This window comes from Galleria mellonella, unplaced genomic scaffold (assembly GCF_026898425.1).
Source record: "Galleria mellonella isolate WM207_F2 unplaced genomic scaffold, CSIRO_AGI_GalMel_v1 utg32, whole genome shotgun sequence".
In the NCBI taxonomy this organism is placed as follows: Eukaryota; Metazoa; Arthropoda; class Insecta; order Lepidoptera; family Pyralidae; genus Galleria; species Galleria mellonella.
Genome location: NW_026442075.1, coordinates 240,690 through 265,069, shown reverse-complemented (window position 1 = coordinate 265,069; position 24,380 = coordinate 240,690). Strand labels below are relative to the sequence as shown.

The following is a 24,380-nucleotide window of genomic DNA, read 5'->3' as shown; positions in this document are numbered from 1 at the left end:
TTGAAACTTATAACGTAGTCTTTTATGATTAAAATGTTTCGGATTATTAAAAATAAATTGATGTATTTTTTGTAGGCTTTGGATATTAGGTTAGTCTCCTTCTTCTTCTCCAGAGGTATCAAGAATCTCTGCATCTTCCACGTCTGTAGCTTCAGCAGTTTCTGGAGCCGATGATGGAATTGACGCAGTCGGTGCACTTTCGCCGTCACCATCAGTTCTATCATCTGCAGGATGTAGTTATATTATTATTATTATTTTTGCCTGATATTGCATGAAAGGACGTACTATACTCGTATATACCTGGTATATCTTCGGGGATTTCTTGAACTATGTCTACCAGTGTTGCATCATATACTGGTGCTTCAGCAATAACTTTCGTATCTTCTGTTATATCTTTTACCTCTTCAGCTACGTTTTCTATTAGGTCCAATGTATCTGGCGTTATATTTTCTAGTAACTAAAAAATCAAGTATATAATATAATAATAATCATTAAATTTCCTAATAAAAATATTATAATCATAATTTTCAATCAAAAATTTTATCAAAAGACAGAATTTTTGATTGCATGACATTAGTAATAGTTATAATACTAAAATTAAAAAATTAATTAAAAGATGGAACAAAGCATAAAGAAATATAAAATCCACCTTAAACTTACTTCTGAGAAAGAAATTCTCTGCATTTGTATTCTAGATTCAGATTTTTGGTTTTGCTGACGTATTTTCTGAGATTCCGACGATGCCGCTGTAAATTGAAATTAAATTCAAATTCAAACCATCCTTATTTACTCGTAAATAGACTGTAATTTTAAATTTATTTACAACAGGCCAGGTTATGATTATAAATACCATCATTATTTTATTTTCAAATATTTATGATTCATTTAATTAATAGCAAAAGTTAGTAACATTTGATTCTTAAAATAAACATAAATAGATTACTGACTGTGTCTACCATAATTTAATATTATGAAATACTATGATGGACCAACAAATATTGTAAATTAAAGTCTACTCAACAAATATTTAAAAAATATGTGTAACCTGATGGAATGTCATCTATATGAATCGGCTCAGGTGCAATGCTCAAATGACGAATCTTCACAGGTTCTACAGCTACTGTATCAACGCGACTTTGTTTGGACATATCATCTGATTTAGCCAGGCTCTTACTGGACTTTAGTTGTGATACATGACTTTGGACTTTGCTTATTCTAGATCCAGTTGGTCTCATTTGTTCTTCCCGAAATTGTTCATCGTCTTTAATAGCTCTAATCGGATTATATGGAAGACCAAGTTCTTTTCCAGCATGTTTTTCGAACATTTCACCTACGTTATCCTCACGAACTTTTATATCCTATCAGAAGAGAACATTTTTTTATTGATCACTAATATTTTAATTTATAAAGTTGTAGTTGAATTATGGTTACCAGGGATTTTTATTCTTTATTCCCATCCTATATTATTTAGAGTCAGTGTAATATGACATTTTCTTCATTTGTTAACTACAATCCAATATAAAATTTATTACTTTTTAGACTTATCCTTTTATTACATATGTAGTTATGATGAGAATCATTATTGTTATACCAGCTAGTAATTGTCCACTGCTGAACATAGGCCTTTTTATAAGGTGAGTTTTGTCAGTGGTAGCCACGGTGATGTTTTAAGAAAGTTGTTGTTGCCCATCCTTAGATTAAGTTCCCTTAGTCACCTCTTAGGACAGCCACAGGAAAGGAAGAGATGGCCCATTGCATGCCGGGACCACATTGAAATAATGAAAATGCTGCATAATAATATCACTGTCTGATCTTCAAATTAGAACACGAGAAACCTTTTTCTCGTAATGTAGACCTGAGCTGAGCAGATTTATTTATACTATTGATGATTAAATACTAACTCACCATAACAGGTCCAAGGTCGATTTCCCTGGACTCTGCCACGTCTATTGGTGGTCCCAGTAATTCCACTTTGGGTCCAGATTTTTTGAGTTTCGGTTTTAGATGTCGAAGCAAGTTCTTGCGCACATGATATCCTCTATAAGCTGCCTGAAAAGACAATTTGTGGATTAAAATTAGAAATTAGGCATGGGTAATATTGATACCGCTCCAATATCTATAAACTGACTTATTTTGGACATTGATGGCGGAAGAAAGGTCAACCCATTCAGATATCGCCCGGACCGATCGGATATCTATATTAAATTTGATCGGGTACTTCATTTCGAAATTAAATATTGGATAACAGATACTTAATATATTCTTTATTGGGCCAATATACAGATATTGCTATATAATATCCATCGCTATTAGAAATACATATTATTTCCTATTTTGATTTTTCTTTGGTTTTCTTTTGATTTAAAATCAGTAGGTAAATTTTCAATTACTTACTTGTATTTTCTGGGCGGCTCTTGTCAATTCACTAAAGGAGGGCTTTGTTTTTTTGTATAACGCTAATGTATGCTCCGCAGCTACTTCCCAGGGTTCATCTGGCTGAACTTTTAAGTGCTAGGAAAAAGATTGTAATGATATACGAATATATATTTTGAGAGGTGTTCATATTATTTAAATACAATATCGGGGCTTAGCGCGATGAAAATTAATAAAAATTAAAAAAAATAATAAATTGCAGGTAAATTAGGCAAAGGCAGTCGTTTAGAAAAATAATTTTAAAAAGTCTTTATTTCCAAACTTATCTTCCATTCCTGTAGTCCGTGTGTCACACAAAAATGGCCGTAGATAAGCAGTAGTTGAGGAAAATACAAGTAATATCGGCAGTTGTTACTTGCTTGCTTGTTTGTGGATTAACACCGAATGGGCAGCCCCACTCCGGCCTATTGGGATGATGGACTCGATAATCTTTACTATATGTACCCAGTAAAACATATGCTGATAGCCAGCGTAGTACCTACTTACTTGCTTCTTCTTTATTGCTGATGCTTCGACGTGGATTGCACCACGTCGTGGTCACGACGAAATTAAATTTTTCACGTCTCCAAATCTTGATAGTGTATTTAAATATGTGTAAACAGTGCGAAAATTTGAAATTAACTATTGTGTTCATATTGTTCGTTGTTGTGGGGAAAGTAGTTAGACTACAAAAACAATCATCAAAATCGGTTCAGAATTGGCGAAGACAAAAAATACAGGTGAATTGATTAGCCCTCTTTTTGCATTCAGTCTAAAAATAATGGCGTCAAAATATTGAATTAAAATAATATTGTTACTTGTGCCATCAGTTTCTTTCTGTACCAGAAATCACGGTATGCATTCCTGGCGACTTGCCACACCTTCGCAGCCATGTCTTCATCTAAAACAGTTCTTGTTAAGATTTTCTTTAGGATTAATGTCTCTTTAATTGTTTCTGTTGTAACAAACGATAATAAAATAATAATCATGGGGTTATGACTTTCATATCTGAATATTAATTTTAGAATATTAGTGTTATCTTTACTATTAGTTTGATTATAATATCTAATTCTAATTATAAATCTCTAATTTACTAGTTGTTCAATGGATACGTCTAAATCAGTGTTTACCAAACATTTTTGTGCCATGCCCCACTTGAGCATTGCTAAAATTTTTATGCCTCCATACATAATTTTTCCCAACAAAATTCTCTTGACGACTCTAATTGTCCATTCGATATTTTGGTAATGTCAAACGAAATTATACCTAACAAATATTTACAGCATTTTTTTAATTTACTTTTTTTTTGTTAAATTTGTCAGCGATATCTACTCGTAGCATTGCATTTAAATGGCCCGGAGAAAGAGGGTTAGAATTTGAGTCCATTTTTTAAACTTCCAAATTGCTTCCCTGTGGGACGTAGGCCCCACATTGGGAAATACCGGTCTAGATAGAACAATGAGTACCGAATTGCCATGTAATCGTTCGGGACATGCTAAAGAGATTGCCACAGGTCGTTTTTAGCACTGCAATACGGATTGCAAATGGGATGTAACTAATTGAATTACTATTTGTACTAGATAAACTAGACAATTGTTAGATGGTTCTTTTTCTCTGATAATTTAAAGCTAGATCTGAGTTTTTTTTTGATGGGTGAAAAGGGTAACCTCGCCTGCGCTAACAAGATACGTTGGCGGAGCACCAGTGAAGGGTGATAGATGAGAATGAAAACAGGCCAGTTAGCCCATCATGATGAATTCATCAGGAATTAACCATGATAGTTTCCAGGAGGAACCGGGAGGAGGTCGACCTGGTTGGGTATATTGCTAGCAATAGGATTCTCAGTCTCCATTACTAACAATCTCTTTCCCCCCCACGCTAGATCTGGGTTATATTCTGACAGTTTTAATTGCTAATGATAAAGTTTTAATGCTTGCAAGAACTGAGCTATCACATAAACGTGTAAGGTATTTCGACATCAAGATTTTCAGTCACAGTAGGTATCTATATCATATCATTTTACTGTCACGTCTCAGTCTTCATCAAGACACGAGTCAGGGACAACAAAATTACCTTTTCCTTCTGTCGGTTCAAACTCTTCAATCTCTTCCTTAATGACCTGCGATAATGCCTCCGCTTGGTTCCTCTCCATACCAATTTGTAGAAGATGCTCCGACACCGAAGGTCGGCAGTCACAGAGATCATCCAAGATCCTCACAGCCAGGATGCCATGTTCCCGTGTAAGGATTAATACAGACAGATAGTTTGCGATAAAGTCGAAGATCTTTTCGGGTTGTTCCCGTAGAACCTGAGGAGATTGATAGATAGATATGGAGATATTAATTAACTAACTACTAATGCAAACTTGATCTTTATTGCTGATGCATAGGAAATATTCTCTTCTATACTCATTCTATATTTCTATATATTCTATACTCATTGAATAGATACAAAAAGGGGGAAAGGAATTGTTAGTAATGGAGTTTGACAGCCCCATTGCTAGCAATATGCCCTATTAGGTCGACCTCCACGTGGTTCCCCCTGGAAACCATCGTGAACAATTCTTGTTAAATTCGTCACGATGGGCTAACTGACCTGCTTCATCCTCACCTATCATCCTTCACTGGTGCCCCGCCGGTGTATACCGATAGCGCGGGTGGGGTTACCATTCCATTATCATCCATTAAAAAAAAAAATAGATACAAAAAGTGACAAAATATTATTGCAAATGTATATGTTATTATGATGAAATTATTTTAATTTTTTGTATATTTGCACGCCTACAGTGTGGCAGAATAAGATTGGACTATATTTCTTGTAAAGTAACACCTATAAAAATGTACCTTATTCCAGCAAATAAATGATTTCAATTTCATAGGAAATTGAGTCTTTGTTTCTCCGTTGACGCAGTTGCTATGTGCACCTACATTTTTACATGATCAAAATAAATTGCGTCCCTTCATAAACAAGATGGACTATGGAGTCATACGAGAGCTCACGCATGATGAGAGAGTTCCTGAAGCGGTCACTATAAGCGGAATGGTTAGGATAAATTCATGAACAAGTAGTGGTGATCGCTTTCATTTATTAGTCGACTAAAAGAAATATTTGTTCGACATGTGGTGTACGACACGTAAACACGAAAGTATTACACTAGTGCAATGGTTTAAGAATACGCGAATATTTGGAAATTTTATTCCAAAAATTATGCAACGTGAAATCTGCAGGAAAGTGGCGCCTTCGCAGTTGCGCAAACACGAAAAGAACGCTCTTCTCGCAGCTTAGCTTCTAGCAGTCGTTAGAGATGTGGTAACCTATTTTTAATATTACTAAAGTACTTTCAATCCTGTCTTACCCTCCATGTATCTTTTCATTTAAGAGTTTCCTCTTGTCGGTGCAACTAATTCATACATCTTCCTCCAGCCAGCTCTATCCCAGGCCATATCCTTTATCTCCCTATACGATTATACCATAATCAAAAAAAAATCGTCCATTCGTATTCTTTATTATTTCATGTAAGACTCCCTAAACCTTTAAAATGGCTTACGATTATACCATAATCAAAGCCATTCGTAAGCAAGTCCGGAAGGTGTAATTTAATATTTTTTATTAAAACTTTGATGATTTGTAAACTTTAATAATAAAAAAAGTTAGAAGAGTCCACCTCTTTCCCTTAATCCACTTTTTAAGTAATAATTCGACGATAAGTTATATAAAATCCGGTTAAAACGTTTTCTAATTTTATAGTAAAAAAAAAGTAATAATCCATAAAACGCACCTCTCTTGTAATATCCGACATCAATTCCTTAAGACCTTCGGGAACAGAAAATACATTGGCACAACCGTGTCTCTGCAGTAACTCGTTCATTTTTGTTAATTAAATCGAGTTCAGTTTAATCAGGTTCCTGCATTTATTACTAATTAAATTAATTAATTTAATTTATCCTGAGCATACTACAAACGTCATGAACACTCAAAATTATTTCTTTTTTAATGACGAGCGTAAAATGAGATTATATTATTGTAGATATTACAATGTCGAATAAAATTTTGTATTTTCCATATATTTTTTTTTTAATTAATTATGGTCGCTATGGTTTGTATAAAGATTGTGATCCTAAACAAATCTGACTTGAATTGTGGTCAAACCCCTTAAAAATAACGGGTTTGACCACAATTAATAAAATATTTTAAATAAAAATATTTTAAAACTAAATTATTAAACCGATTTCGATAAAATTTATTTTTATGGGACCAATCTGTATATTCTTATAGATAAAAAAGTACTTCCCAAATCGATTTACCACACCACACCATTCATTAACACACCATTCATTCCCGTGGGTGTCGTAAGAGGCGACTAAGGGAACTTAATGGACGCATAGACGCATGGATAGCAGCTTCTCTATTAAAACATCACGCCTAACTACGGTTTTTTTTTACGGGTGAAAATGGTATGGTAACCCCGCCTACGCTAACGGGATACGCTGGCGGAGCACCAGTGAAGGGTGATAGATGAGAATGGAAACAGGCCAGTTAGCCCATCATGATTCATCATCAGGAATTAATCATGATAGTTTCCAGGTGGAACCGCGAGGAGGTCGGCCTGGTTGGGTACATTGCTTTCAATGAGATTCTCAGTCTCCATTACTAACAATCCCTTTCCCCCCTCCCCCCGCTTAACTACGGTTGCCAACCCGCCTACAAAGCGTGGCAACTATTGGCAAAGTCCTCAAGGGGAGGCCTATGTTCAGCAGTTGATAGGACGGTGATGAATAATTGAAAGTTACAGTAAAAAAATTAAGAAACAATTTAAAAATACAAATATACTTATAAAAATTAGTTCGTGACATTAATTTGTTTATAAACAATGTAATCCTTTGTTCGGATTAGTTTCAATTTATATTCTATTTATAAGTACCTATATAGATAGGCGTATTGTACATTTACACATGTACGAGTACATTTTCAACTTTAATGCAACGGATTAAGAGCGATATAAAATTATCTGGGCGTAATACATTCACAAACTACAGAATATACAAACACAACGACGCGTAATTCATTCCAAATCCGTACAAGTGACAGAGCGGTCGTTTATACTTTTATACAAATAGGTATCCGATAAGAACATGTGTCGCTAATTTCGATAACAGTTTGTGTAAATATTAATGATAATATCAACGGAAAGGAACTTGTGTATTGTGTAAAAGCGTGTTCAGTTACTCCTTATAACGTGGAAATATAGAAATTTACAATTTTAATTCATAAATTGAATAGTGATTTTAAAATGGAGGTAACAACAGCAAAGGCGATTTCCATGTTGACATTAGGACTTGGCAGTTTCATAAGTGGAATGGTTCCCGCCTGCTTCTCAGAGAATACACGACAGAGGCATCCACTTTTAATATCGTGCTCCCTTTGTTTAGGAGCTGGTGTTCTTCTAGCTACATCGATACTGCATATGCTTCCAGAGGCGCGGGAGAATCTGCCTGATTTATCAGAATTGATGCTTTGTATTGGCTTCTTTCTAGTTTACTTTGTAGACGAGATTGTTCATTTGTTTTATCGACCGGGCGATGGGCGTCATGGTCAAGACGAGTTACATTACCACGGACAGAATTATGGGAGCAGTGAAGTGACGGGTCTGTTAAATCCGGAAAGGAATGCGAGGTCTCCTGATGGGGAGATGGGGAGATGTTGTGGGGACACCGGGAGCTCGAGGATGTGCCATGTTAGCCATACACCCCCCTGCAACAGAAGTTTTTCAGGGGTCATAGGACTTTTGTGCGCGTTGTTCGTGCACAGCTTTTTGGAGGGACTGGCAATAGGTCTGCAAGAAACATCTACTCAGGTAAGTTTTCCTTTAATATTTTGTAATAATTTTCGGCAAATGTGACCCCTAATAAATCTTGGTGAAGCTTTCAACTGTGCTTTCAACTTTGAGTCCCCAGAAAAGTTAATGCATCAGAAAGTTAGAAAGAAACATTTTATAAAATACTTTCTGGGAACATCAAATTTTTGGAAGACACAAAACTAAAAAATTCACTAAAATTAAACAGAAATGTCATTTGCCTTTTTAAGAATAGAGTAGAATAGAATAGAAATCATTTATTGGTAGTAAACACACAATTACAATATAAAATATAGAAAATACATATGCAAGAAGTGTCCCATACTAGGCAAAAGGAACCGGCTCAGCGGATGCTGTGAGTGTCCCAGCGCAATGTGAACAGCTGCACAGCGCTGGTTCTCAGCCAGTCCCTCTCTTAACAAAATACAACCAAAGTGCAGGGTACCATTGCAAATTTTAAGAAATTCCAGCAATGTATTTTTATATATAATTATGACGAAATTGGATTTATCGTTACGAAGTATATTTATATTTTAGTGCAAGTCTAGAGTTAATTTTTTTTTATAAATTATGGACTGCATTTAATGTAATCAAATAAATAAAAATTGCTTAAAAGGATCAATTAAATGCAACAGAAGTTGGTTAATTTCACTTTACAAATATAATCCCAAATTCACCGTGTGCTCCCGCTATAAAATGGGCTACTCCTTCTTTTCTCGTAGGTGTCATAAGAGACGACTAACTTAATAGAAAGAAATAAACTTTATTTTACAGAAATAATAGTATATAAATAATAAATAATAGTCGAGGGATAGGCAGCAGCGTCCCTCTTAAAAAATCATCAAAGCTTAATTGCTGCCAATTCGCCTGCCAAACGTGGCAACTACTAGCAAACCCCTTCTTATAGGGGAAGTCTATGTTTGGCAGTAGACAGTTAACGATGATAATAGGTAGAAGGTGATAAAATTTAATGACAAACAAACAGATTTCTTTAGAACTGTTTTTTGTAGTTTAAAATGAATGATTAATATAGTACTAACGTGGGTAATAAGTTGCTTTTAATACCAGCTATATACTGTGGCTTCAGGTGCGTAAATTAGTGTCTAAAGTATCCTATGCAATAAGTTAAGGTATAACCTATCTATGTACTGAATTTTATTTAAATCTGTCCAGTAGTTTTTGCGTGAAAGAGTAACAAACATTCATATATCGTTACGCATTTGTTATTAAACAGGATTTTAGATATTATTTGCATTTAAATATGATATACTCATTAAACCTTCCATGACCTATTTTAAACCTTAGTTAGATCAAGTTTCCTTTGATAAATAAATGATAAGGAAATTATCTAAGTAAAATTTATAACTGATTATGATAGTCATATTAAGTAGGTAGATATTGATGTACTGTGATGCATTGTTACGTGCATTGCTTTACGTAAATGAGGATTTTTTCATGCAACCTAGAATGGCAAACAAGCTGACGGCCCACCTGATGGGAAGTGGTAACCGTCGCCTATAGACTTGAGCAGTACTATGGACATAACAGAGTATACTGTTTCGCCCATGATACCCTCCATGCGTTGCCATTCCTGAGGACTCAGGTGTTATTCCTCTGTACCCAGTAAATTCACGCCATATCCAACCCTTCAAACTGAAACACAGCCATGCAAACACATCTGCTTCACGATTGAAACACGAATGGGACAGAGGAGGTTTTTGTACAAAGTCGATTGCTTATAGCATTCTTATGGGGGACAGTGTGGTGGTCGACCCGTTAGCGTATATTGTTAGCTATAGGGCTAATATTTAATTATCCTTTAATAATTCTTTCTTCTCATCTAAGTGTGATTGAGAGACATACATATATGGAAACATCCAAATATTTTTTTTAAGACATTTTATACTCGATGTATTATTTTACAATTATGGCAAGATAGTACTTGGTCTTCATTCCATTCACGGAAGTTAGGAACAATAAATTATTTTATAAATGTCAACGTTCCTTTGAACTTTATATGCAAACCAGTTTCTGGCAGTTTGCTCCTTTTTTAGGATCACTCTAGTGCTCGACAATCCGAGGTAGTGGTAACCTTGGAAAGATTATTGGTACTTGTATTTTAAGTTGCTTTGGACATTTTGCCAAGAAATTGTTTGCTCTCAATTGAGAGAAAAGTTGTTTAAAATAAAAAATAAAATGTATGAGAATTCTTACTAATATTGTAAACGTAAGTGTTCCATTGTTTCTGCCTATCCTGATGGGAGACAGGCGTGATAGATATGTATGTATGTATGTATGTATGTATGAAAGTGATTTTATTTTTTTATTTGTTACCTTCATGTGCTTTAATGGTTTATGGTTAATAGACTATGAAATTTGGTATACACATATTTTTAATTTTTTTAATGGGTGAAAATGGAATGGTAATCGATATACGCTGGCGGGGCACCAGTGATAGATGATTAGTGAGGATGAAGGCAGGTCAGTTGGCCCGTCATGAAGAGTTCAACAAGAATTAACCATGATGGTTTCCCGGGGGGAACCGCGTGGAGGTCGACCTCATAGGATATATTGCTAACAATAGGGTTATTAGAACCCATTACTAACAATCCTTTTCCCCCCGGTAAACACTACTATGTGGTATGGAGAAAAATTTTGTATATTGTATTTTTATCTTGGTTAATGGACGTAAAGCAGTCGCGCGTACGAAATCGCGGGTAAAAGCTAGTATAAAGATACCAATTTATTACTCATTAAAAATGTATGAAGAACCAGATTCATATAAAACACAATTAAAGGTATTTAGTTTAGATATTTCAATATTTGTTAGTTGGTTGAATTTGAATTACATTTCTTATACAGTTAGAGGACGTATGGAATAAAACATTGGTTACCTCTTGTTCTGATTATGCAGGCAAAGTCGCGGCGTACAGCTAGTGTTTAATAAAAACTTATTGGAAAGTATTACAATTGTATTTGTGCACTTAATGCTAGATAGTAAGGCAAGACAGAGTACAATATATGTCAAGGTCATCTTAATAACGTTTCTGTTATAGAAATACAATACCTACTCGTGTAATGAATGTAGAATGATTGTTTAAGGTGGTCGATGGCTAAACAAAATTGGCCAACAAATACTAGATGGCGCTAGCATCGAGAGTTGTGGTTTTTATTGATTATATCCTTAGATTATATAGACAGAGTTTCGACTTTTTGTCAGCTAATTGTTAAATTAGCTGACTATTTTTTTTTATTAATGTTCTATATACTTACACAAACAATGTGTATTAACGTATCTATATTTAATTGTTTAATAAATAAAATTATTTTTTGCGCATTAAAAAGATGCAGAAATTATAAGACAAAATAAATATAGAAGTTATATTAAGGAATATTTATCACACAAAATTGTATGAAAAAGTTGACCCGCTTTTCTCGAAGCATTTGTATGGAGACACTCTATCTATCTATATATATATATATATATATATATATATATATATATATATATATATATATATATATATATATATATATATATATATATATATATATATATATATATATATATATATATATATATATATATATATAAAACTTAGTATGTCAAACAAGCTGACGGCCCACCTGATGGAAAGTGGTAACCGTCGCCTATAGACATGAGCAGTACCATGGACATAACAGAGTATACTGTTTCGCCCATGATACCCGCCATGCGTTGCTATAATATAATATAATCTAAGATTCTTTTATAATTAACGAGAATTTGAAGTAAAATTTCTTTATTGACGATTCGTTTAATTTTGAGAATACACTGCAACATACAGTGATTTTTTTTAGAAAAAAAATGATTTTCCAAATAGTTTTGCAAATGATGAAGTTATGAGATTACAAACATATAAGAAAATACAACCGAATTGTATTTATTATGTATATTTGAACCTCTTTCCTTTTTAAAGTTGGTTGATAAATTATTTACATAATTACTTTAATATTACACTCTTTTAATTGCAGGTCCTATTAATTTTAGGTGCTGTTTGCGCACACAAATTCGTCGTCGGCTTTTGTCTGGGAGCGGAGATCTGTGCGAGCGCGCCGGGCCGCCTGTGCGCACATCTAGTGAGTGTGTCGCTATTCAGCGGCGGCTCCGTCGCTGGCATCGCAGTCGGCGCTGGTTTGGAAACCGTCAGCGCTGTCAAGGATTCCACCGCTGTGCCTATTATGCAGGTGACGTTTTGAACGTTTGATTTTGTGTTGCTGTTTTTTTAAATGGGTGATAATGGAATGGTTACCACGTTTGCGCTCTCGGTATACGCTGGCAGGGCACCAGTGATGTATGATAGGTGGGGATGAAGCAGGCCAGTTAGTCTATTGTGACAATTTCAATGAAAATTGACTACGATGTTTTCTAGCCAGAACTGCGTTGAAACCCACTTGATAGGATATATTGCTTGCAATGGGGCTGTTAGATCTCATTACTAACAATCCCTTTCCCATCCCTGTGTTGTTATGTTAAGTGTTTTGATTATATTAATAAGTAATATATTTTGTTCAGCATAATTAAAAAAATTCGACTGTTCTTCTAAAACGAACTATTTTTTTAATGGATGATAATAAAATGGTAACCCCACCTGCGGTATACACTGGTGGGGCACCAGTGAGAGATGATAAGTGAAGATGAAGCAGATCAGTTGGCCCATCGTGTCGAATTCAATAATAAATCAACCACGATGGTTTCCAGGGGAGACTGCGAGGAGGAAACGAACTATTTAAAAATATATATATATAGCCAGTATCACCCACTCCTTCCTTTCCTTTCCCATGGGTATCGTAACAGGCGACTATAGAAGGCATGGGCAGCAGCGTCCCTCTTAAAATATCACCAAAACTCAACTGCGATTGCCAACCTGCCTGCCAAGCGTGGCAACCACTATCAAAACCCCGCTTATGGGGAAAGCATATGTTCAGCAGTGGATAGACGGTTGATATAATGATTATATTTTTCAATTTCAGGCTTTGGCTGCTGGTACTTTACTTTACGTGACTGTAAGTGAGGTGTTGCCCCGCGAGAGGGCGCGGTGGCACGAGCGCAAGCGGACCGCTGGAGTCACTCAGTTCATCGCTGTAGGATTTGGATTTACTCTTATGTATTTTTTGATGAAATATTTTGGTAAGTAAATGTCTAGTGCTTCTTATGTAAATAGGCAGGGCCGGGCTAACTATGTTGGGGACGATAGGATTTAATTTTTTTTAATGTAACTTAGAATGGCAAACAAGCTGACGGATTGCTTGGGTACCTCTGTCCCATTCGTGTTTCTACCGTGAAGCAGTTGTGTTTGCATGGCTGTGTTTCGGTTTGAAGGGTGGGATATGGCATTGAATTTACAGGGTACAGAGGAATAACACCCGAGTCCTCAGGAATGGCAACACATGGGGGGTATCATGGGCGAAACAGTACACTCTGTTATGTCCATGGTACTGCTCATGTCTATAGGCGACTGTTACCACTTTCCATCAGGTGGACCGTCAGCTTGTTTGCCATTCTAAGTTGTATAATATATATATATATATATATATATATATATATATATATATATATATATATATTCCTTTGTACCCTGTAAATTCACTGCCATATCCCACCTTTCAAATCGAAACACAACCATGCGAACACAACTGTGGTAGACACATAAATGGGACAGAGGAGCTCAAGCAAACGACTTTTGTACAGTTTACCTCTGGTAAATAGCCTTCTAGCAGATAATTTCGGAAACTAAAATTTCAATACAAATATATTGGTGTAAACATGCTGTCGTAATCTAAATGTTTTTAAGCCAGGTTAAAGATTATTTTTGATAGTTCGCACAGATTTCATTTTAAAATAACATGTGTTTATCAGTGTTTAAAAAAAATTTATCAAGTAATAATAGGTCATATTTTAAGACTATCATATCGCATGCTTAATGAAAGACTGACCTAACTCAAAAAATACAATTGTTGGGAAATCGAAAAGAAGATTTTGCTATAAGGACTTATACTTGTTGATGAATAACATTAAAACGGATTATTAATTAACCATGAATGATTGTATTTTAAAAATACGATTAACTATTGATCAATACCAAGTAAAAACAAATGCCGAAAATAATTTCTATCTATTTAAAAAAAATATGTAAAATGTACATTCTAAGTTAAGTCAGTTTTTTATAAAAAGTAAAGCAAACATTTTTAAATGCAAGTATTCTATTAGGTTTTAAGCCTGTTTCATTTTAAATTATTAATTATTTATAATGACTAATTTAGGATTTAGTCTATATATGATTACATTGGGAAAACATATTTAGAGAATGGGTCATTTTATTCAAATTAGCAGACTGTCGATAAACTTAATTTTAATATAAATAATAAACTTTTATTGCATTTCTTTATCAGTCCACATACAAATAACAAATTTGACGTCTCAATTTTATTTATTGGTTCTATAAATCAACATAAAAATAATGCAAAAAAAAAGCAATAGAATTGCTTGTTTGAATTGAAATTATAAAACAAAATTTCTATATTAGAACATAAAAGTTTTAACAAACTTAAAAAATATACACACTTTGGTTATTAAACCTATAAAATAAATCAATGTATTAATCAAGTTTAGTTAAATTACTATAAAACAAAATCAAAACTTATAAAGAAAACATAATTAAACTTTTTAGATTTTTTTAAATAACTTTGGTATGTAATCATTGTTTTATTAATCTTAAGTTAATTTATTAATTATAAGTCACCGAATAGAGTTATAAAAATCTAAATAAAAATTTGGAATTTTTTTTTGATAAAAACTCTCTCAGATCTTTCTTTTTGTTCTCACTTAGCTCTTTCTTTTGTATGTAGGCATTAGCTGGTTTAATTAGAAGCAGAGGAAGCATTTTCTTCCTTGTATTTCTGATGCTTACTTCCTGGTATACGTTATGTTTGTACGAAGTTTTAATGAAAAATGAAAAAGGTGTATCTTTTTTCACCATTATCACCTTTAGGTCATTCCATAAAACAGTAGTCCCGTTTTTACTTTTATTAAAGTTAACACCCCAATCTTCTTGAAGTTTTTTCAAATCTAAAAATGACTCAAATGTTAGTTCATGTACTGAGAATTTTTTGCCAGACTTCTTTGCATTTTTAATTATGGTTACATATTGGTGAGGGGAATATATTGGACCCGAGTTTAGATTTTTTTTAATCTCCTTTTCTATAAGACTATGGATGTTATCACCCTCGTTTTGTGTATGACCTTTTACTAAAAATTTATGAGTGATAGTATTAATATTTAAATGAGTGACTGCATACAGGTAAACTGCAACTATGAATTTATTTTTATTTTGACCGCAGCAATTGTCAGAATATAGAATTAAGTTACACCCATTCTCATTTACTGACTCCGCTGAGAGCTTCTCAAAAACATTTAGTAAACAAGATCCGATTTCGTTAGCCCCGCGTTTACCATCACTTTCGTTCCAAAAGAAACAGTGTACGTCGTCATACGAGTCTTTAATTTGACCGTCAACTTTTTTGTTTAAAAGCGTTATTGTGAAATTGTAACTATTCAATTTTGATTTGTAATAAAATGCTGAATTATTTCCTCTAGGAGATTGCAAAACAGCTTGTAGATCAAACACAAGAACTTTATTTCCATCATCTATTTTGCAGCGATCATTATATTTTTCTTGGCGGCTCAATGTTTTTTCTTCTAAATGGGCATTGTACAAATCATTAAGTAATACTTTTTGCTGAAGCGTCGTGTTATTATATTGCAAACATAAATCGCATTGATCTTTTTTGGGACGAAAAAATGATATATTATAATCTTGTGTAAATACTTTATAAAATGTACAATATCTACCAGCTGCTTTGTTATTTTCATTTTGAGCTACTTTAAAGTCTCTGAAAAGATCTGAAATTGTTTTCCCGCCATCAATATACTCACGAGTAGAATATTGCCTAATGTAATGGGATTCAATTCTTGACGCGCTAAACTCTTTAATATCGTTTAGTAGTTGTTTATCAACTCTTGCATGGTTGTTGTGCTGTCCTCTCAGATCTTGTGTTAGAATTCCATGTTCATCTATTTTGCTTCTGACAGTTCGTATAACACGATCAGAAATATCTAAGATTTTTATAAAAAACGTTTTACAGACTCGAACAGACTGCCCTTCTACTACGAAATGGAAAGCTTTATTGCAATTTCTTGGATTACTAGCATTTGTATATTTATATTTTGGGTTTATATTAGTCATACAAGACATAATGAATGATCTTTGAGCATCAACCTGGCCGAGATTCAGACCAAAAATTGTTTGTCTTTGATCTGCAGTTATCTTTTTACAGCATTTGAGGAATACCACAGGGTAGTTGAACAGAACGAGGATTAATTGTTTTATTTTTCATATTGATGTATGATTTTCCTGCATTTCTCAGACTTTTAGCTTTATTCTGTTTCCAGCTTTCTTCTTTCCGTTTACGTTTCCTTCCCTTCTTCTCGCATTTTCTTCTAGAATGTAGTATATTGTCTGATTTCTTTTTCGCAACTTCGGTTATTGTAGGTTCATTAATGTTTCTTTGCTCCGATTGTTTTGCTGATTGCTGAACAATGTTATTTTTTATTTTGTTTTGTTCATTACTGGAGTCTGTATCGGACATCACTCGAAGATCCTGAAGTTGATGAGGATGAAGAACATGTAGAAGATGAGGAGCTCCCTGATGATATATATATACTGGTATTTGCTTTTTCTTTTTAGTTGGAATGTATGTCGAATCTTGATCGATCAAATCGACATCGCTATTTTCAGATTTGGAATGTTTTTCATCAGTGCCTGTGATGTTATGAAAGTCATTTTCATTGTTAATTGAAGGTGATTCCAAAACTTCAAAATATTCCTGTACTTTGAGTAATGCTGATTTTCGGGATTGTTTGTTATATCAGTTAACATCTACAATAATAAAACGTATTTTAGTAATATATTAAAATAAATAAGAAATATACGAACCTAATTTTTAAAGTTCTTTAAAATTGTTACCGTCACTTCTGTTGATGGCACTGATTCGTGTCCTTTATCTTGTGTTGCCAATAGTGGCGTTTTCAAATAAGTTCTATTATCTTTTTCGAATTCACGACATTATCAACAAAATATAAATAGTAATATTATGCACAATAAAAAATTTTGTAAGTAGTTTTAGATCAACAATGACTTAATATAAAATATTTACAGGAAAAGCAAAAAGTTACGCATTATATTCCATTCTTTTTTTCAACAAAGACAAACGATATTATGGCTAAAAATAACTTTCAATGTACAGTTTACCTCAAAGTGGTAAATAATAGTAAACTGACTTAAATCTAATAGCAGATATAATAACGTATAATATTAAATTGTCTTAAAACAGAATGTTTCAAATATATTAGTAAAATATCTAAAATTTCAATATAAGATTACAAATATATTGGTCGTAAACATGCTGTCGTTCAATCTAAATGTTTTTAACAAACCAGTCTCTGTTTGAAAGATTATTTTTGATAGTTTTAGAAACATGTGTTTATCAGTGTTTAAAAAAAATTTATAAAGTAATAATAGGTCATATTTTAAGACTATCATATGTAAATAAACATATAAATTTTGCATTAGTATAAGTAATGTTACTATTATCCTATAGATGGCGTAAATACGTGTTTTATAATTATTTACAGATATTTTATGATTGTTATTATAATATGTAATAAACCTTTATTTCATACTTACATATGTATTTTGTTTCAGACCATGACGAATAAAGTGACAAATGGAGACATAATGTGTAAGCAATCTAGGTATCGAAACATAATGACGTTAGATACTTTATTTTTACATAATTGACTTTATACATAATATAGGATATAGTTAATATTAATTTTAAGGCAAAGACAATAAAACAAATTTTGCTATTTATGATTTTTATTTAATATTTGTATTTGATGTCAACAATATTTTTTAAAATAGATAGTTCGATACGGATTGGAGGCTGTTAAAAATTAGGTACAATATTTTTAATAATGTCTATATATTTGTGACATACTAACTTGCTGTTTTCCGTGATACTAGGTATCACATGGATGTGATGTAAAATTTTTAGGTTAACAAATAGTTATGGAATAGTCAATGACAAAAAATAATTAATTTAGTACTATATACAAGAACTATTTAACCAGATAAAGCAATGAAAATCTATAAAAGCTATCATGAGTCATGGCACTGATTAATAATATTGGGATTAGCGATATTTATGCATCTTTGGACTGACATTTAATAACGATTTAAATCAAAGTACTACTATTCCATGATAGATGGCGCTGAGCTATCTCTTTCGCTATGCAACAACAGATGTCGCTTTGTCATTAAATAATACAAAAATAATTATTATTTTTGCTATTAAACATCTAAATGCATAAAATAATCTCAGTCCACAATACTATTGTGTTATTATATACATTAATACATTTCATGGAAGCGATTTCAGCGTAAAACTAATATTCATATAGAATATGGGAATACCTCGTATTAAACAATATAAATAATGTATTAATTCTTAAACTATGTATAGCTAAAATTTAAATACAATAAAAGTATTACAAAATAGAAAATAATACAGATCTTTGACTCGATGTACTTATGTCTACAGAGTAAGTACGTTACAGATAATAACAAAATTGTAAATTGTTAACTTTGAATAAATATTCCTAAATTTAATGGGAAGAGAGCATTACAGCAATTGGAACATCAGTGAGACTTCTCTGCGTGTTGACTAATGACACTGAATATTATGAACGATCACAGACTGTGTAATACTTAATAAAATAATCGAACAACGGTAATATCAAATATAACTAAAAATTAAAAAAAAAGTTTTATTTTATACAAATATTAATTTATTTTCATAAATATAATCTGACAATAAATTGAAAGGAGCATGACATATTCACGTCGTGTTCACACAGTCGGTAATAAAGCGCCTAGTGCGAGTTGCACAAAGATCTACGTTACGATCGTACGATATACTCGTTATTACGGAAAAAAACAGCGCCTCTAGTGGATAGTATCAGAAACTCGGATTTCTATACAAACTTATTAACGTACATGTGATTGTGATCGTAAAGCAAATCTTTGTGCAAATCGCACTATGCATTTAAAAATTAAACACAACGTGAAAAAAATGAGAATGTAATAAAATGAATAAATTATAAGTAATAAAATATAATAAGAAATAAGAACAAAAAAAAAAAAAATATTAAGTAGTACTAGTGTATAAAATGAATAAGTTTATAAGATTGTTTAGACAAATTAAGTGCTTGTTTCAAGATTTTAATCATGAATCTATAATACTGTGAGTTACTGTATCAGTGTAGGTATATATATATATATATATATATATATATATATATATATATATATATATATATATATATATATATATATATATACATAAATTGTACGCCATTAAAATGTGACAAAATATATTAAACAAAACGATAATTAAGATCTGTACAAATTATTTCTTGTACATAATTACATAGATGTAACTATTATTTATGTAAATAAATTATTAAAACAATGCATTTAGAACTATTATTATCATTACAGATTATCTGAGTAGAGATTAGTAATGAATTTATTTTATCTGCGTGCATAGTGTGAGTTGTACAAAGATTTACGTTATGGCCTTGTTTAAATCCATTAGTTTGTATAGAAACATGAGCATCCGAAACTATACGCTAGAGAAGCAGGTAAATATTCAATGAAAAACACCAATGTAAATTATAATGCGGTAGTGAAGTAAATTTATGAAAAAGTCACACTAGGCACTGTTATATGCGTGAAAGACGCAGAGAAGTCATTCTGTACAAGTTCGTACCTTGATCATATTGGGTAACTAATAAAATATGTATATCGTCACGGCACATACAACGCACACAGTTTCATTATATTTATTTCTGCAATAAGAAAGCTATCTTAATTCAGCTTCTCTGCAATAGGAAAGCTATTAATATTTCAAATCTCAATTTAGTTCTGTATGTTCTGAAGAATTATATTTTTTTTTAATGACAGAAATGAACACTTTTCATAGTGACTTTTTTGTACCTATAATTTGTTTATTTCTATTTAAAAATAATCGATGTAAGTGTGGTAAGTTAGTATTTATTAAGCACAAAAGATCATGGAAAGGTCGTAGGCTTTTATGTCTGAAAAAAGCCCCTCTTTCAATACCTTTAATGTATTTGATGGCTCTCTATCCAAACATCATTTTAAAAAGAATTAGAAAGGGTGCAATGGAATAGACGCTAGCAATATTTATTTATTTTTTGTAGAATGAATGGCAAGTGTTATGAATTTGTTCGATCCATTACTGACATTCTGTTTTTATATGTTTGTTACTCTACTGACATACTCACGGATTTATACTATCGTTTTATCTATCATCGGGCTTTAGGTTATTGCTCTGTTATTGTTTTTGTTTGGATAGTACGAATATCTAAAATATCAAACCGACTGATACACTCATCGCCGCTGGTAACCCTAAAAATGCATTTACAACAAGATTTTTTTTTTAATATATAATTGACGATGGTATTTAAAGGAATACTCGTAGAACTGGTAAAAGAGATTAGGAAACAAACGAGAAAAAAATGTGCACGTACCGTAAAGGATGGTTTTAAAAAAATGGTTACAATAAAGTTACTTTGTGTACTTTTTTTTTAATAATATTGATGTTAAGGGCATGTAACCTATTTATGTCAAAACAATTATTATATTACATATATATAATATAGTAAAACCGTAGTCCATAGAACAATAGATAATTTTAAATGTGTGCGTGATGTTACATATTAGCTACTTATTATGTAAGTTTGTGTGTATACGAAACTCACAAGTCACAGATTTTTTACAATTTCTAACGATATAAGGCACAACATTCACAAGGCACTGTAATTAATTTTCATAAGATCGCTGACCGACACTAACTAGACTAAAACAATGAAGCGTAATTAAATAGACGAAGTTTTCCAAAATAAATACAGTAAAATATACCATCGATAGTCGCTAGCATGTTCACTTGTACAATATCGGTAACGCAACAAATCGATTGAACTGTACTCGCACCAGAGTGCTTAGTGTGAGTTGCACAAAAAGTTACGTTACGTTCGTGTTCACGTTTACTCGACAATTTTATATGGAAATTATGTTTACGAAACTAGCTACTAGAGGAGCAGTTAGGACAGAACGCGGTCGTAATGTAATTTGTTGTACGAACCACACAAAGAATTCTAGTCACTCATTCGGTATTTGAAAATGCGACCAGGATACCTAGTGTGAGTTACACAAAAACTGCATGTTATAATTATTTTGTATGGAAATCTTAATTTACAAAACTATCTGCTAGAGGCGTAGTTAAGTTAGGTATTTATACATATTTATAGAGTAAATGTTGTTGTAATATAAATCTTTGTACAAACTCACACTAGGCACTCTGGTCACTAATGTTCTGAAGTTCTTAAAGGTGTAAGTACAGCCAACCTCGTAATACTAAACCGGGAAGTATTAATTTGTTCAGTGACATCACTAGCACACCACTAAGATCAGGTTTCGTCCTCTTCCTCAAGTCTCTTATTTTTCCTCCTCTGTCGATGTCTCTCCAACCTCTTCTTGTGGGGCGTTTTCCGCTTCGGCGTTATTTGGCACTCGCAACCGGCACGCACTTTCACATAGTCCATCGACCAGTCCCCGGAGCCGGGGACAGCGAAATGCCCCTCGGTCCTTGGATGGGGCATCTCGGTCGCCGTCGTATAGCGCACTAACGCATACGAGTAGGAGTATTTTTGCACGCACCTCGATTGGTTATACACTCGTGGGTCCACAAAGCGACAGGGTCTATCGACCACTTCTGGAGCACACGACAGTTCGTACAACCTCTGTTTGTTTTCACCGTCCTCGTACAGTTCTACGTAGAGGCCGCCGAAGGTACGCCCCCCCTTTTTGGCCACCATCTCGAGGACTGAGGGGCAGCACTCGACAACCTCTCTCTCCCGGCGCAAGATGGAGTTCATCTCGCGCCAGTGGGAGCGTCTCCACGCCGCTGTTGCGTCTAGCTCCTCGTCCGTCCTGTAAATAACAATTTGATCACTGATTTTCGTTGTGGGCTTGATATTTTCATTTGTTTTATGCAACTTGGGATGACAAACAAGTTGACGGTCTACCTGATGAAAAGTGGTAACCTTCAGCTGTGGCAGATAATAATCACATTATATTGAATCACAGATACTACAGAATATACTGTGGTATACCCTGTAGCTACAGTACATCTAATGTAATGTTATTCCATACTCAATATTTTATTCTTTCAAATTTGATTACGATCAAAACGTTACTTCTTCTCTTAGCTTTCTAAAATAGCCTAGGTAGAACGAACTAACCACGCTCTCAAGTTCAATGGCTCAATCGCCACAAACTAACTAAAGTTTATCTGGGGGATAATGTTAGTCAAGGTGTCTCTGTAAAGTCCATCTCCACACTGTCCACCATCGGGGTTACTTCCTGGAGAATTCGCCACGATGATCCATTTGATCTGACTTCATTCTCACCTGTCATTTTCGCTGGTATCACACCAGCGTATGCCGATTCGCAGACAGGATGACTATGCCATACTATTATCATCCATGAAATGACTAACTAACTAAGGATAGGGGGAAGGGTTTAATAGCAATGCGGACTACCAGTCCCATTGTTAGCAATATATCCTATCCGGTCGACCTCCACGTGATCCTCCCTGGAAACCATCGTGCTGTATCCCAGGTGTATTCATTACGATGGACTAACTGATTTGCCTTTTCTTTCTCACCTGTCATCCCTCACTGCGCCGCCAGCGTATAATGTTAGCGCGGGCGGGGTTGCCATTCCATTATCATCCATTAAAATAAAACTAACTAAGGATGGGTACTCACTGCACGCGGTGTGGATGGTGTTGCTGCGGCGAGCGACGCACGCGGCTCACGTTGCCCATTAACTCGCCCGCGCCCGCCACTGCACCACACAGCACCTGCAACCATAACAATCGTTACATTATTTATTGCTCTCTCCAGGACTAGTTTGTAGGCTTAAAGCCATCTGGCTCCATAGGCAAGTACTAAACGCTCCTGCAAGAGAGTCCATGAGATAGAATGAGATATTGGATGTCACTATTTCGTTCTATTTTATAGACTTGTTAGCAATAGAGATTTTTTTTTATACAACTTAGAATGGCAAACAAGCTGACGGATATACCTTTTGTATCAGCCATGTACGTTATACCGGGGAGGAAACATTGTGGAGATATTGTAAGTAATGAGGTTGATTCTTCTTGCTAGCGTTATATCCTCTCAGGTAGACCTCCACACGGTCCTCTTTGCCAAATCATGATGTGAAAACCCACATCATTCCATTTACATTCCTAACCTATATTCATCCTCATCATTCTATTTACATCCTTAACCTATATTCATCCTCATCATTCTATTTACATCCTTAACCTATATTCATCCTCATCATTCTATTTACATCCTTAACCTATATTCATCCTCATCATTCTATTTACATCCTTAACCTATATTCATCCTCATCATTCTATTTACATCCTAAATCTACACTCATCCTCTTCATTCTATTTACAGCCTTAATATATATTTATCCTCATCATTCCATTTACATACTTAACCTACATTCATCCTGATCATTCCATTTACATTCCATAAAAAAGATGGCATAGGTGAGTTAACAGAATTCATTCATCTACTTGGCTGTTTATTTTATGCAAAGAATTTATAATTTACAGATAATAAATCAAGATTTTTATCATGTCTAATTAGTTTGATTGCACTAATTATGATATTAATATATCAAGATTATAATCACAGTTAAATAGTCTGTTGTTACTTTCACTTGTAAACATAACCGCCTATTATGTATTTATTACATGTTTATATATATGTTGTATATACAAGTTTTGTATTAAACTTAATCTTGATTAAGTCAAAATATGGCATGCGATTTAAATATTAAATGCC

The 24,380-nt window shown here is 33.5% G+C and overlaps 3 protein-coding genes across 5 annotated transcripts in view; 1 reads left to right on the top strand and 2 right to left on the bottom strand.

The window, feature by feature from the left end:
- Positions 1-11: 11 nt before the first annotated feature.
- Positions 12-6,364, bottom strand: LOC113522680 (uncharacterized). The gene is made up of 9 exons (XM_031907255.2): positions 6,191-6,364; positions 4,486-4,720; positions 3,231-3,367; positions 2,395-2,511; positions 1,906-2,049; positions 1,046-1,358; positions 661-746; positions 301-457; positions 12-224 (listed from the first exon to the last, which is right to left on the bottom strand). Exons 1-9 carry the CDS (start codon positions 6,278-6,280, stop codon positions 91-93), a joined length of 1,413 nt encoding a protein of 470 aa, XP_031763115.2. The 5' UTR covers positions 6,281-6,364; the 3' UTR covers positions 12-90.
- A 1,120-nt stretch (positions 6,365-7,484) lies between these two features.
- LOC113510862 (zinc transporter ZIP3) lies at positions 7,485-18,233 on the top strand. The gene is made up of 4 exons (XM_052896217.1): positions 7,485-8,266; positions 12,281-12,493; positions 13,280-13,436; positions 18,070-18,233. The coding sequence occupies exons 1-4, from the start codon at positions 7,703-7,705 to the stop codon at positions 18,081-18,083; spliced, it is 948 nt and encodes a 315-aa protein (XP_052752177.1). The 5' UTR covers positions 7,485-7,702; the 3' UTR covers positions 18,084-18,233.
- Positions 18,226-24,380, bottom strand: part of LOC113510702 (uncharacterized) — a 206,452-nt gene continuing 200,297 nt past the window's right edge. For all 3 annotated transcript variants that reach the window (XM_052896220.1, XM_052896219.1, XM_052896218.1), the window contains 2 exons: positions 23,283-23,377; positions 18,226-22,443 (listed from right to left, as the gene is read on the bottom strand). In XM_052896220.1, coding sequence (XP_052752180.1) covers positions 21,921-22,443; positions 23,283-23,377 — 618 coding nt within the window. In that variant the 3' untranslated portion in view covers positions 18,226-21,920. The remainder of the gene's footprint in view (positions 22,444-23,282; positions 23,378-24,380) is intronic.

Coding starts and splice junctions, on each gene's coding strand:
- LOC113522680 (XM_031907255.2), bottom strand. CDS start 6,280: ATGAACGAGTTACTGCAGAGACACGGTTGTGCCAATGTATTTTCTGTT. Junction 3,368..4,485: donor TGAACCGACAGAAGGAAAAG/GTAATTTTGTTG, acceptor TTGTTACAACAG/AAACAATTAAAGAGACATTA. Junction 747..1,045: donor TATAGATGACATTCCATCAG/GTTACACATATT, acceptor TTCAATTTACAG/CGGCATCGTCGGAATCTCAG.
- LOC113510862 (XM_052896217.1), top strand. CDS start 7,703: ATGGAGGTAACAACAGCAAAGGCGATTTCCATGTTGACATTAGGACTT. Junction 8,267..12,280: donor TGCAAGAAACATCTACTCAG/GTAAGTTTTCCT, acceptor TTTTAATTGCAG/GTCCTATTAATTTTAGGTGC. Junction 12,494..13,279: donor CCGCTGTGCCTATTATGCAG/GTGACGTTTTGA, acceptor TTTCAATTTCAG/GCTTTGGCTGCTGGTACTTT.